The sequence below is a fragment of the Siniperca chuatsi genome, linkage group LG10 (genome assembly GCF_020085105.1).
Source record: "Siniperca chuatsi isolate FFG_IHB_CAS linkage group LG10, ASM2008510v1, whole genome shotgun sequence".
Taxonomy (NCBI): domain Eukaryota; kingdom Metazoa; phylum Chordata; class Actinopteri; order Centrarchiformes; family Sinipercidae; genus Siniperca; species Siniperca chuatsi.
Window position 1 is genome coordinate 1,763,951 of NC_058051.1, and position 14,953 is coordinate 1,778,903.

Genomic DNA, 14,953 nt, shown 5'->3' on the forward strand with positions numbered 1-14,953 from the left:
GTCAGGTTTAAACTTTGTTTGCTCAGTTCAAGTGTGGCTGTAACTCAGCTGTTCAGTGTGTTTTACTGCGGTCATGGGACAGTGGGAGGGTTGTTGGTATACATGCATGATGAGGGAATGGCAACTGTAGCTTGAATTTCTTCCAGTAATGTCATTGAAATAATGTGGAATCGAGCCTGTTGTCTGAAAGAAAGACTCATTTCTAAATATATCAGGCCTGTTTCTGCATGTCAGTGCACTGCACCCAGTTCCACAGCAAGATTCATGCTGATCCTATAAAACTGAATATGTAATAATTAATTAATTAATAAATAATATAATTAATAATAATAATTTCAATAATAATGATAATAAGGACATCTACCATCAGCAGGCCTTTTTAGTTACTCAGTCGAAGAAGATTTGTGTACTTGTCACTGAGAGAAAGCCTCTCTTTTGCAGGAACGCCCTGATCACATTCACACAGTTACACACATTCACACCTGGAAGCTGCAGCCGCAGTCTGATCTGCTGTCCATGAGCAGCTCCACTGGAGTGGTTGGGGTTAAGGGTCTTGCTCAAGGGCACCTCAGCGGTGGTAATGAGGGAGGGGCAAGCGCTGCTTTTTTAAAAAGTTCAGTTGTAATTTTTGGTTTTGTCAACATTCACAAACGATTCTGTGGCACTTACACCATTTAAATACATCATTTGCTATACGTGATACAAGTGTTTCTAATTTCTTTCAACACCATACAGGCGTTAACAAATGTCATGTGTGTGTTCAGGGATGCATGAAGCTTGAAGAGGAAACAAGTGGGCCTTAAGTTTAGCCTTAAAAGTGTCTACAGAGGGGGAACACTTAATTGAAAATGGTAAACTGTTCCAAAGCTTTGGGGCGGCTGCTGTAAATCCACGAACGCCCTTACCTCTTAGCCTCGAACAGGGACAGACAGGAGCAGACGTGGATCTTTATAGTTATTACTCATTGAACATTAATATTTTATCATTTTTCACCAGGCAATGCAAGTTTGAGCATTTACATAGATAGATATATAGAGTATTATTAATCCTAATGGACAGCTGCAGCGTTACAGCAGCCAGGTCACACGTGAATCACAAAAACACCAACATCCGGGACACAACCTGCTCCACCTTCTCCCCTCTGGGAGGCGCTACAGAGCACTGTACGCCAAAACAACCAGACACAAGAACAGTTTCTACAGACAGGTCATCACTCTGATGAACCGTCTGACACTATATATATTTTATATTTTAAATACACAGTTTTTACCATGTAAATATCACTGTCTGCTGTATATACTGTATACTGACATGTATACATGCAGATACTGTACATACCTTGAATGTGCTTGAGTAGAACATTACCCTACATACATTACGTTTTAAATAAATGTAAGTTTATTTTATCTCCTCACAGCCATCCACTCTAAATAGCAGACTTTCTGTGAACGCTCAGTTCTTATCACTTACAAATACTGCCATCTACTGGCTACCTGTCAGAACACATCAAACCTGTTGCAAGAAATCTTGGTGTCCTGTTTGATAGCAATTTATGTTTTGAGCAACTTATCACTAAGCTTGTCCAATCATGTTTTTATCACCTCAGAAATAGAGAGGTAAAAGTCTTTAGGAGGGTCTGCTGACAATATTCCTTTCCTACAGTTCACTATAATGACTGAAAAACAATATGACAAACACAAGAACGTTATCACAGTAGAAAATATTTCAGATATTTTTAACTGTTTTAATCTCAATATATTGACTAATGAGCAAGTAAAAAACACTTCTCTTAAAAAGGTGCTTATGTGAAAGTTAATACCTAACTTCAGCCACTAGAGGTCAGGAGTGCACAGTTATAAAGGAGTCTGATGATGTCAATCATGAATCTGACAGCCTGAACTCATTTAGTCCAAGTCCAAGCTTTCATATCCAGCTGTTAGCAGTGAAGCACATGACTGTCGTCAGGATACTGAGCCATATAACAGAGTCCGAGGCTGAACGAGCCGTCCTAAACCTGGTCACCACCACTCATTACCACTGTCAGTAATCTGAGCGGTCATTTAGGAACAAAGATGGATTCAGACAGTGGAGGTAAGAGGGAACCAAAATGTGTTGGACAACTAAACTTTCAGAGCTCTGCAATCAGTGACTTGAATCTACAGTACAACCCACAGACATCAGCAGACGCCTTTCACGCTCACTTCCTCCCTGGTAATGCTGTCAGGCCTGCACTGCAGCCATCTTCACCTTCAGTCTGCTCTTCAGCAAGTCAAACACATGTTCAATAGATATCAGACACCTTTGAGATTCAGATGAGTTAGTCAAGGCAAGGCAACTTTATTTGTATTGCAACTTTGAAACAGAGAGGCAGTTCAAAGTGTGTAACACAAAGTGAAGGAATGCATTAGAACAACATTCAAAACAATAAAAAGCAAAGTAAAATTAAATAAATTTAAAACAATACAATGAGATACATTAAACAATAGATACAAGTCTGGCAGAAGGCACACTGCTTTGTTACAGGACAAAAGGTTTAAAGCCTACATCACGAATACAGAATTTAAGACCCACATGTAGTGACACACTGGTCACTGGGAAGTGACAAGTTACAGCAGCGGTGAGAGAGGCATTCGTGTAAATCCTGCGTTCAAAATGTTATCAGTAAAATAGTCATTATGCAGAAAATGGCTGTGTGTAACACTGTGTGTTTAGTGCTGCTATATATTACTGGGTTGGTACTGATCCATGAATGTGTAAGTAGCATTTTACTCTTGTAGTTGCTCATGGTCGAGCTAATATTAACTACTTAATATACTGTTGCTTAATGTTATTGCCAACAACGCATCATAGATTATAAGCTGATGGTGCAAAACCCTGATCGACAAAGTAATTAGTAATTATAGTTAAATTTATAAATGTCTCATTGATGAAAAGCTGTGAAAGAAAAGGTTGAAAAGGTCCAAAATATTGTGTCTTTAAGAAGCTCAGTGTCCTGCGTTCCTTCACACCTGTCTACCAGGTGTGCATTAGCTAGACTTGTTAATGAAAAGTAAAATCACAATTAAACATTGAAACACACATATGGGAAATTAAGCCCAAAAGAAATAAAAGTGGTGAAGAAAAGGCTCTCTGTAAAAATAGGTTTCATCCTTAAAGGGAGCAGAACACAGAATAGTTACTTATGCTTACTCCTTGATATGGTAACATTTTAGCAAACATTTGCCTATTTCAGTCTGTTCACACAGAGAAAATGAGCCTCTTGTCATTATTATTATCCAAGTCATAAGGGCTTAAATAACTAAGCTGGTTTTTCAAAATATAACCTTCTTTGTGTCATTTTACATCTCACAGGATGTGGTTCATTTACAGTACACATCAGACAAAGTGACCGAAAGTCGGTCGTCTTTGAAAACCGCTGAACATTTTGTAAACATGAGACTGGTCTCAAACTTTCATGGCGACATTAATTCACAACAATGGTTCCAAACTAGGATCCAGATTTTCCCGTAAACATCAGGTCACGTCCGCAGCGACTCTTCCTGCGATGAGACTGTTAACTAGGATTCAAACATTTCAGGAGGCGAGGAGGCAAATAAAATCAGACAATCAAAAAGAATCCAGAAATAAAAAGGAAATTAATACCGAACAATATAAAACAAGACAAAGATAAATACAATAATAAAAAACAGCAATAATGAAACAGATATGTTGGAAATAAAACAGTGTGCTAGCGTTAATAAAAAGCTTCTTTTTTTTTTTTAAAGATACGTTTTGAAAAGTGATTTAAAAGATGTCACTCTATTAGGGCTTAAAAGCCAAAATGAAAAATCATTCAAACACAGGCATCGGCATATGTGGCAGGTTATCCAGTCAGGAGATGACTTGTCATTTCATCATAAATAAATACAGAAAGCACGAGGAAGACCCGAGGAAGACCATCTGTGGTTGAAATAATTCCACTCATATCCACATCAAATAAAGACAGTTTGTGCCTGTCTTTTTTATTATTCTTTTTATTTTAAGTTCCTCGCTAACCAAGTCATTTTTTCAGTAAATACGTTTGTACTCTCACTCAGGTAGTTATTTTGATGATTACTTTACTTTACTTGAGCCAAAAACGTTTGAGTTTGAGTAAACTACAGTTTTTGGCTACTCTACCCACCTCTGGTCTCGTTAATAGTTTTTGGTCAACAATGGAGCTCGGTGGCTCAGAGGATCGATCTAATCGTTACTGGTTTGGGTCTTTTCATAAGACTGACTGACAATTTTTTTTGATGATCATGTAATTTCATTCTCTGTGATCATCTGGTTTATCAGTGATGTTTAAGGAACTACACTGCAGATTGAAGTCTCTGCTGGTGACAACAGAGATGAACCTGTAACAGCTGTCTCATATAGATGTGGGTGCGTCTGTCTGCTGTAGAAAAAACGGGTATTAGACACTTCAATCTGAAACAGCGTCCACTCTTCAGTTTTCACTGTGAAAAACAAAAGAGTGACCGTTATTTCTGCACATGCTAGGCCACACTGAGCACATGCTGCCACTGGGGACTTCAAGTGTTTTGAGTCACCTACCTCCTGTACGGGAGACTCTGTAGGCGGGGAAAAAGACGACATTTTAATGTAGAATTCCACGTGGTGCAGTGTGAAAAATACATCTGCATATTGAGAACTTACAAAATAAGTAATAAATTGACCTGACGTACCTAAAGGTTTTTCAATGTTAGCCTGCCTGAAATCCAAAAGCAAAAAAACATGTTAGCTAAAACAGTTAGCGACCACTCACTGGCGGCAATGAGGAGGGGGGAAAAGGGGGGCAGGGTGATGTTATATATTAGGCAGTGAAATTAAGGATGCAAAACAAGCACTAACCTCCGAACAGAAGCCCAACAAGTGTTAATGATAATAACAATACAGGTATATAAGAGTAATGTGCTCTTGAAGCAGATGCACAGACAACGTCGCTGGTCGCGCTTCCTTCTTTGAACTTTAGTTGAGTTTCTGAGCAACTGTTGGACGAGAAATGAAAGACAGCTTTAGTACTTTGTGCGTCATCATAATGTGCAAAATACAAAGTAGGTAACACACTGATTTAAAACAAATCAATATTAAAAGTAACACTTTCAAAGAGGTTATTTACTCATGTTTTGTGACATCGTATGTTTTAAAATGAAACGAGACCGTATTCCAGGCCAAATATATCTCATATCATATATCAGGGCTCAACACTAACTTTTAAAAGGGGTTGCCAGGCTGGCAACCAGGCATCAGCTTTTGGTTGCCCAAACTGAAAATATGGTTACCATTTTTAGTCACCTTACGTTTTGAGTAATTAAGATACTACGCAGTTATTCGTCAGCTTAAGCTTTATTACAGTAACCGAACAAAATTCTTTGTAGTTATCCGATACTTTACAGAATTTGAATCTTAAGTGTTTTCAGTTAACGCGTCCACCCTCGATTCCTGGTATACAAAACCCCAGCATTTGTTTGTGACGTGACGGGTTAGTCGTACTTTTCGCCTCACAGTCAAACAACTTCATTTGCTTCGCTGTTGTCTCTATAACAGAGTAAACGCACCAACGCATGTGCAGCGTTGTCTGGTTCCGACTGTAACAGCAATATTTAAATATCACTAATGCAACGAATATTAAATATTGATTTATTTTGGGGCGCACGTTTTATACGTGTTAAAAAGTAGGGGTGTCACAATTCTCCAAATCCACGATTTGATTTAAACAGCTATGCTTTTGTCAGTTCCCATAATTTAGACAGAGTGAAACCTCTCTTCAAAGATACAGCTTTGTAATTTGCCCCTGTCCTCCGGTCCAGACGAGGCGGCAGGCTCCTGGGAACGGACCGGACGATGAACGGATGGTTAGTGGGTAAAAGCCGAGGTGGTTGAAGAGAAGACGGATCCGGACTGTTAGGACGGGCGGACGCTGCCAGGCGTTGGCAGGATAGGTACGGACACTCTCGGACGGGACGGACTGATCACTTCACTGCGTGCGTCCCCGGGAGTCTCGAAAAGTGCAGCTGCAGGCTGCCGTTAAGCTACGCTGCGTCTCTTTGAAGTGTTTTTTCTTTGTGTATTTTGTGCAAATCCATAACAAACAATGTCTTACGTAGTCCAAGCCGTGCAATTCACACCATCCTGTGAAAAATATCCTTGCTGACAGTGTTCACACACTGCATCAGTTCTGCTGGTTCCTTAGAGAAACAGACAAAAGTGACTAATTACACAGAAACCAAACATCCAGTGAAAATCCATAATTTGTCAGACGTTTTCATTGAGTGTTTTACACGCACACTAGTATCCCGGTTATGATCAGGGTGTATGTGTTTATCAAGCATCTCAGCGCAGGAAATCAGTCCGAGTTGGAGGGATGGATAATTGATCCTACTTTTAGGCCTATGAATTAAAGCCTTTAATGAACTTTCTCGCCTGAGGAAATGAATCCTATCTCTGCTAGAACTTAGAGGATCTCTTAACCTCTTAGGAGCTGCCAGGAGATTACACAACATCACAATCACAGACATAAGAGAGACGTTTTGGGAAACACTTGAGCCTATTAAAAAGATCCACTTGACAAAACCAGAATAATTTCATTTCAAACCACCACAAACAAAACTGGCACACAAATGACAAATCTAAGACGTGCCTGAACTGAGCTACTGTTAGCACCATGTATACGTGAAGCTGGTTACTCTGTGTCCCATGTAAACGTGCATGTCTCTGAAAATGGTCAAAACTTAGCCTGGCATCGCCAGACTAATTCGTAAATGCGTATTAGTCTGGAACCTCGAGGCAGAGAGGAGGTGGAGTTGCAGCCATCTTCGACTCAAGTCTATTAATCAACCCTAAACCGAAACTAAATTATAACTCGTTCGAAAGCCTTGTTCTTAGTCTTTCACACCCGACCTGGAAAACACGACAGCCAGTTCTGTTTGTTACAGTGCACCGCGCTCCTGGTCCTTATTCTGAATTTTTATCTGAATTCTCTGAGTTTTTATCAAGTTTAGTCCTTAAAACAGATAAAGTAATTATTGTAGGTGATTTCAATATTCATGTGGACGTTGATAATGATAGCCTTAGCCTGCATTTATCTCATTATTAGATTCAATTGTCTTTTGAGTGTAGATAAACCCACTCACTGTTTTAACCACTCTCGACCTTGTTCTGGTGTACGGCACAGAAAATGAACATTTAATAGTCTTTCCACAGAATCCTTCTTTATCAGACCATTATTTAATAACTTTTTAACTCCTATTACTGGACTACACACCATTAGGCAAAAACTCCTACTCTAGATGTCTATCTGATAGTGCTGTGGCTAAATTTAAGGAAATGATTCCATCTGCATTTAATTCAGTGCTATGTCTCAATATAACAGAGGACTCCTATGCAAATCGCAGCCCCTCCCAAATTGATCATCTTGTTGACAGCGCTGCAGGCTCACTGCGAACGACACTCGATTCTATCGCAAATTACAGCAAACATCACGAAAACTTGAAAGTAAATGGCGTTCCGACAACCTGGAAGAATCGTGTTTAGCCTGGCAAGATTTAACAAGTCTTAGACTGCTTTGCTCCTCTCAACCTTCTTCAACTAACTTCGACAATTAATTCATCTAAGCCATCGGCCTGTCTCTTAGACCCTATTCCAACTAGGCTGCTTAAAGACGTTTTACCCTTAGTTAGCACTTCTTTACTGGATATGATCAGTCTGTCTTTATTAACAGGCTATGTACCACAGTCCTTTAAAGTAGCTGTAATTAAACCGCTTCTTAAAAAGCCCACTCTTGATCCAGGGGTTTCAGCCAACTATAGACCTATATCTAACCTTCCCTTTCTCTCCAGTCTCTCTTCAATCCAGTTTCTGGACATCTTCGCTCAAAAGAGAAAAGCAGTGATCAAAGTTAACAGAGTGACAGATGTTTCAAGAACCGGCTGAATGGCAACATTGTGCTGCAGGAAGTGTTGGAATTTGGTTTCTGTTGATTTAATGGGAATTTTTGTGTTTGATTAATAACCATAACCATTTTATTTGATTGCTTTGAAATTATTTAGATTATTATTTGGTTTCAATACAAAGAGATACAATTGATAATGATGCTGAATTGATGGATTGTGTTTTTCTTGTTGTGTACTCTCTGGGTTATCTCTTCAACTTGCTTATGTCAATATTTTTAACGTGACAGGTTCAGGATTACGATTATTCTCCCGTCTGGCGCTGAACTCCAGGAGTGTGCACGTAAATGTACTCACATTAACTTTCCTTACCAGCTTGTTTTATCCTCTGACCAGGAGCACAGCGTTTATGTTTCTCTGCCAAACTACATCCTGTATCATCTGCCAAGCTTTTGCAGAAATACCCAGGTAAAACATCGCAAACTGTGTCGCTTGTTGCTCTGCACTCCTGTACGGCAATAAGACCTAAAAGCAAACAGACACATAGTCATTACATTATTATTGAATATATATATTTATACATGTTATTCAATCTTAAATAATACTTGAAATTTGTGATGATTTATGATGATGTGCTACTTGGCTGACTGCAACTAAGCAAACATGTAATGAAATCCAATAACAAACTAAAAAGTAAGGATATATATTTAGTACATTGGAGGAAAAACAAAATAGTGCCTGGCAGGTACTGCTGGAAGAGGGAGGAGGGGCTGGTTTGGGAGTGGGGGCTGCTGTCTCTAAGATATGTGGCTAATTAGGTTAAACAGTTGCATACAATCAGCTTTCATTTCAGCTTAGTCATAACAATTCCCTACTAGCCTCATGTGCGAGCTATGGCTGTGTAACATACACCAGCGGCGGTGGATGGCAGACTGCAGGCAGAGCAGCCTGCGAGGACTCACGGAGGACACTAGTGGAAAGTTTAGTGACAACTGGCCAATTTTCGACCTGCCGGTCATGGCACCAACCTAGCACTGACCCTTTTAAGGACCAGTATCAGATGGTCCAAAATTTGCTCTGGAATCCATCAAGAGCTGCCCATCTGGGGTCAGGAACTGACTATACACTGCAAAACTGAATATGCACTAATTGATGTGTGATGTGTAGTTAACAATACAGGAAAAATGGGACTGATTGATTCATCGTGCTGATTTTGATACAGGAACAACAGAAACTGAACCAACAGGAACAGGTTACACAGATCTACCGACCTCGAAAAGATGTGGTGTCTGCATCCAGTTAATATGTACACGTCTAACCAGTAAGTCAAATATAGCTTGCAAAGAAAAAAAATGCAGGTTCTGACACACACACACACACACACACACACACACACACACAGGGTGCATGTGTCTGTTCGGGGGCAGCCCCTATATACCCATTTGCATGTGGTGATTTCATGCGAACCTCTCGCGTCATAATAACAGATGATGTAACATGATTGCCATCTATGAGCCTGTGTAACACTGTCTATCAGGCTCTCTTTCAAATATGGGAGAATTGGACATGTGGGGAAACTGTATTAATCCTTTAGAAAGAAAATGTAACAAAGACAGAATTAAGACAGGAGAGATTTAGTATGGAAGGAGTAAAGTTTTCCACCGTTGACATCAGACAGAAGACTATAAAACATTTTCTTGGTGTCCCTTGTGAGGCCTTATACCTCTTCTTCACTACATATTTTGCTGAGCCCCTTGAGGCTTATTATCGTTACATAATTTGGTATCCTTCAAGGCAGTCATGCTTCATTTTTAAAATGTTGTCAAATATTCTAATTTGATCAAAACTTTTCGGCGTTACTGCATCAAAATCAGACTGAATTTGGAGGCTGTCAATGGGACTGAAAGATGTAAATGTTAACCAGCTGATTACCTTGGTCACAGGAGGTGCAGGAGAAACACTTAGTCAGGCCATTTGGGTGCTTCATAAAAGTCCCATACTCACAGGGGCTGCACCGTGTGCCTGACTCTGGTGTGCAGTCTTTTCTAACAACTGTACCTGTTCAAGACAAATATACACCGTCAACATCACATTATCATGAAGACATAGATGGGAAATAACAATTAGAAAAAAGAAGATACTGTTTCTGATACAGTAGGTTACTATCTTGCTTCAGTTTCTTTATTAGGCCAGTGTATAAAATGCCCACTTCACAGACCAGAGGAAAGCTGAGTATTCACTATTGAGTTCAGCTTCTAAAACTCAGTTTAACTGCTGGTTTAACATGCGCTCACTGACTTCAACACTTTCACATCCAGACCAGTATCTACAAACAGTAACTACAACACTGTCCAACACAGTGATGCATTTGGTTCAGTTTCAAGTGTGTTTTCATGCAGAAAGAAACCACATCACATCGTATCATATCAAGGATTTAAGAAGGAAGTCAGAGGGATAATTTGATCTTTGCAGTGATGCTTCTTTTTCTGAGGAACCAATGAGGGCTTGAACAGAAATGCCAAGTTTGCATTTAACAAATTAAATGTTTTAGTCAAACCACCTTTCATTTTGGATTAAATTTCACTTTCAAACATCTGTTTTCTTGCTTTAATTTAGATTATATTTGGACATATATAATCATAACATAGTTACTCTTTGTTCCATAAACATTTATTTGGTTAGCAAGAATTATACTAAATATATTAGACGCCAAATTCAGCTCAGCTGTCATCGCCTGGAATCACCTAATGTATCTGACTTTATCCACTAGTATCCTGTAAATTGCAATATCAGTATAAAGATTCACTTTTACACTGTATGTTTATTGTATGTCTAACATTTGGGTTGTTTCAGGATAAATCTATGTATTTCTATTCACATTATATTATAAGCAGCTGCGCCGCCTGGCGTCACACAGGTGCAGTGTTTACCTCTGCTGATGACTGACTGTATGAAAGGTCCGGAGATCAAAACGTGTCTAACGCTCCTTTTGCAGAGCTCATGATAAACATGTTTGCTGGATGTGTGTTTAAAAGCATGACAATGAATCAGTCTACTGATTTGCATTCACTTAGTTCATTAGAATCTGTAAAGTTAAATGTTGTATAGTTTAACGGCATGCACTGGTTGCGTAACAAAACATTACTTTCAAGTTACTTAACACAGTTACATGAAATATAAATTATTTTTTTTCAAATTTGCTTTTCGTATAAGTTGATATCCTTGTAGGAGGAAATATTACAATGTAATGTACCTGAGAGATGACAAGGGCACAGAGGTTTGGTGTCCTTGCTTCTAAATTTTGCCCTTCTTCCTCTAAATCACATGAGTGACTCATTTCTCTTCAGTCTGAGTCAGACAGCTACAGTGTGCACACCTACAGACTGATGGGACAGGCAGTAACCAAGCTTTTCTCTGCGAGGTGTGATGCGGTAAAGATGAAATGGAAATATAAGGTGAGAGGGAATTTTTTTAGTGTGCATGTTTGTTTTTTTGCAGTTTACATAGACCACGCACAAATTTAAATAATGCTAGTCACACGTGCTGAAAACAGTGTTTTAATGAATGACATCTTTTTGTCAATCTTCCTTTGGAATTTCCCTTGTTTCATTATGTTTTTTATTTTTTTATTTACGCTTTATTGGGAAGCAGTGCACATTTCTGCCTCTGAGTGTAGTCTTGAACTTTCTTGACACACTCATCTTTCCGGTTTTACTCATGTTCCAGTAACAATGGTCTCGTTTCACACTACCAGTAATTTAGTTGCCAAATGCAAATAAACCAAACTACTAGTACTGGAATGTAATGCAAAATGAAAATATTAAACTACAAACGGGAAACGAGGCAGAGCAACAACAACAATATATATAAAACAAACAGGAATAATTGCAAACAAAAATATTATATAACACGTTTCATTTAATGACGCATTTAATTATAAGTTACAATTAGTCTTTAAAAAAACAACTCTAAATGTGAGTACAGTCTGGTTACATGGTTTGTGTTAGATGCTTTGCTTCACATTTATGGGAATTCATCTCAAAAAGAGGAAAAGTTAAGTTCGCATGTGTTAAAATGGTTACTTGCACTGGGCAGGAGACACAAAATGGAGACCGCAGTTAGCAGTTGCTGACGTTAGACAGAGTTGTACCTTCGTGGCACATCGGGCAGCATTGTCCATCTCTTGTTTCATATTCCTTATGACGACAGCACAGCCCTGGAGCCGTGAAGGCGGCGACATACCCTGATAAACAAACTGCAGGTTCAGTGTTTACGTCTCCGTGATGGTCTGCTCTGCTAACGCTTAGCTAGGCTAACGCTTAGCTAGGCTAACGTTAGCTTAGCTCAGTCCCGTACAGGACGTTTGTCTACTGTGAGGTAACTCTACTTACCGAAGGCAACCAACGTCCAAAGCATGATGAGATATTACATAGTTTCATTAAGTTTTGGACATAATAGTTCAGTTTTTGGGGAATAAACCGATGCAATAGCTAGTAGCACTAGAAATCTCCACCCGAAGCCGCAACTATTGTTCCGTCAGCACCAGGACGTGACGTCACTCCCAGAGCAGCTATGCTTCACTTAATCTGAGTGATAAATATGAAAAACATATTTGCTGGTTGTTTGTTTAACACATACGAAAGAGAAGAGCTGACTGCTCGTACAGACACTGACGGACATGCTTTCACGCGAGGACACCGCTTCTCTTCTTCAAACAAACGCAGTCCCACGCGCTCACAGGTGATTCATGTTGAGCAGCATGTAAACAGGAAGTGACGAGGTTTGCTCTTCAAGTCTGTGGTTTCCAGTTATGGTGCATTTTATAAAATCCATTTAAGCAGCTTAACGTCAGCACCACTCTCACTCTTTCCATGTGGGACCTCTATCATACTCATAAAACCACAATATTATTCCGTATCTTGAGCATGTTTTCTTTAAATATACCATGATAGAATAAGGTGAGTGTGTCAGGTAAAAGGTCCTGAGCACATTTACTCAAGCTCTGGATTTAAAGTTCTGGTGTACTGGTACTTTACTTGATTATTTCTATTTTGTGACACTTTCTTTTTGTCTAGCGCTCATTTTTAAAAAGGTAAACAATCTAATTAAACATGCTGCTATTGTAATAACTTCATATAACTAAATAAATATTATCAAATTCAGCAATATCTGTGTTCGGCTTGAGGACTTGTACATCTTGACAAAAACTTTATTTTATATTGCAAAATAATTATGTTTGAGATTTCTCCAGAATCGCATACCCCACCTTTAAGATTGCAGGACTTTTACTTGTAGTGGAGTATTTTCACAGTGTGGTATTAGTACTTTTACTAAAGTAAAGAATCTGAATATTTCTTCTACCACTGATTTCTGTTTTGTGACACTTTTTCTTTTTGTCTAGCTTAATGTTTAACGTAAACAATCTAATGAAAACTGTTCTTGTAATCATTTTTCAATAAATACTATCAAATTCAGTAATGGCTTCTTTACAAAAACTTTATTTTATATTACAAAATAATGATTAATGATGTTTGAACCAACTACAGGGAGCATTAGATTTAAACAAACATCAGCACATGTAATTCATATAATACCTAGTGTTCTGTTTTTATCAGCTGAGTCAGCAGTGAGATACAATTTCAACTCTTTGACAGAAAAAGGTCCACATGCTGAATATCACAGGCTCCCAGGAGTTTAATGAGGAATGTTTCAACTATAAAGGCATTTTTTCACCTGATCAACCTTCTGTCTAATGAATCTCTTGGGAAGCTGCGATGTTCAGCATGTGGACTACCTCTCTCTCTACCATACGCTGCTTTGCTGCTGCACCTGTACCCACCTGGGGTTGGACGTGCACAGTGCACACTATCCAGCCTCTCTGCTTTTGATCAGAGTGACCATCATGTTGCAGTTCAGGACTCGTCGTATCCGTCTTCTGTTCCAGCTGTTTGTTCTTGTTCATGACAGTTAAAGTCCAGTTTCAGCCTGCCAGGTGTTCAGATCCAGCTGTGAGCTCTCTGACCACCAGAGAAGAAGAAGAAAGCCTACATGTACAGTTACAGGAAGACGATTCGCTGGAAGTCTGTAGCGGTGTGACTTCAGTCTCTGTACAGTAACATCTGTGTGAGATAATGATCCAGACTGTAGACCAGCAGTTCTGTAGAGGACGGGTTCAGCTTGTAGCACAGTGCAGGACCTTCAGCTGGGACTGTTTCATTTCTGTACACTGCAAAGACAATGTGCCAGCATCCAACTGGATTATGACTGGATTCTAGAGCACATTCACTCCACAGTGTACAAAACACTGTCTGCATGTTTATATTTAAACTGTCACATCCTGAGGAGAGAAACATTTAGTTTAAGCAGAAACATCTGGTACATTTGTAAAGACATCAGAGAGTGTAGCTCAGTCAGACAGTCCTCAGTCAGTGAACATTTCAGTGTGGAAGACACTGCTGTCTTACCTGCAGCTGTGAACATGTGTCTGAAATCATCCCTGATGTTTCTTCTCCACTCTCGTGTTTTGTGAACTATTGATAAATGAGTGACATCATTTAATTACTTAGAAGAAACATCACTCCTACTTTGTACTGTACATACAGTGAAATTGGACGCAGTAATAACAGTAAAGGGAGAATAAAACATACCTGTTGGGGATTTTCTGCATTTGTTTTTCTTTCTGTAATAAAACATTACCAACAAACACCTTAATCAACAACTTCACGATGTGACAGACAATATTAACATCTATCAAAAACATGATCAGGTTTTTATTTTCGAAATGCAAAACTTACTGTTTTTCTTCTTTCTGAGATAGTACAATACAGCTACAGACGCTCCAATTAATAAAAAAATCACAACAACAACAGCAACAATGATCCCAGGTCCTGTCGTGTTTGAACTTTGTTCTCCACATTCAGCATCAGCTGAAGCAGTTCCTGCTCTCACCAGCTGAAGATTTATTGATTCACATCTGGAATGATAGAGGGACATTTTTTACAGGAACATTTGTAGGAAACCATGAATTCACTGCTGTTGGAAGA

At 39.1% G+C, this 14,953-nt stretch overlaps 2 protein-coding genes across 13 annotated transcripts in view; both read right to left on the bottom strand.

Moving 5' to 3' along the window:
* The window catches only part of si:ch211-261n11.8 (tumor necrosis factor receptor superfamily member 14), a 23,733-nt gene extending 11,122 nt beyond the window's left edge, over positions 1-12,611 (bottom strand). The window contains exons 1-9 of one of the 6 annotated variants that reach the window (XR_006379380.1): positions 12,302-12,591; positions 12,061-12,153; positions 9,843-9,968; positions 8,283-8,435; positions 6,125-6,209; positions 4,873-5,009; positions 4,707-4,732; positions 4,576-4,592; positions 4,377-4,478 (exon numbers count right to left, since the gene is read on the bottom strand). Coding sequence is in view for 5 of the 6 variants with exons in the window: in XM_044209918.1 (XP_044065853.1) it covers positions 4,707-4,732; positions 4,873-5,009; positions 6,125-6,209; positions 8,283-8,435; positions 9,843-9,968; positions 12,061-12,153; positions 12,302-12,326 (645 nt within the window). In the remaining variant the exon portion in view is untranslated. Of the gene's footprint in view, positions 1-2,313; positions 4,593-4,706; positions 4,733-4,872; positions 5,010-6,124; positions 6,210-8,282; positions 8,436-9,842; positions 9,969-12,060; positions 12,154-12,301 lie in introns of those variants that run through there. The other 5 variants (XM_044209918.1, XM_044209917.1, XM_044209916.1 and 2 more) reach the window with 5 other exon arrangements.
* The window catches only part of LOC122882479 (tumor necrosis factor receptor superfamily member 5-like), a 44,056-nt gene that overhangs the window by 5,096 nt on the left and 24,007 nt on the right, over positions 1-14,953 (bottom strand). For 4 of the 7 annotated variants that reach the window (XM_044209901.1, XM_044209900.1, XM_044209903.1 and 1 more), the window contains 4 exons: positions 14,705-14,883; positions 14,558-14,589; positions 14,375-14,440; positions 13,389-14,136 (listed from right to left, as the gene is read on the bottom strand). The exons of 2 other annotated variants lie outside the window; for them this stretch is intronic. In XM_044209901.1, coding sequence (XP_044065836.1) covers positions 14,083-14,136; positions 14,375-14,440; positions 14,558-14,589; positions 14,705-14,883 — 331 coding nt within the window. In that variant the 3' untranslated portion in view covers positions 13,389-14,082. Of the gene's footprint in view, positions 1-13,388; positions 14,248-14,374; positions 14,441-14,557; positions 14,590-14,704; positions 14,884-14,953 lie in introns of those variants that run through there. One more of the 7 variants, XM_044209905.1, reaches the window with a different exon arrangement.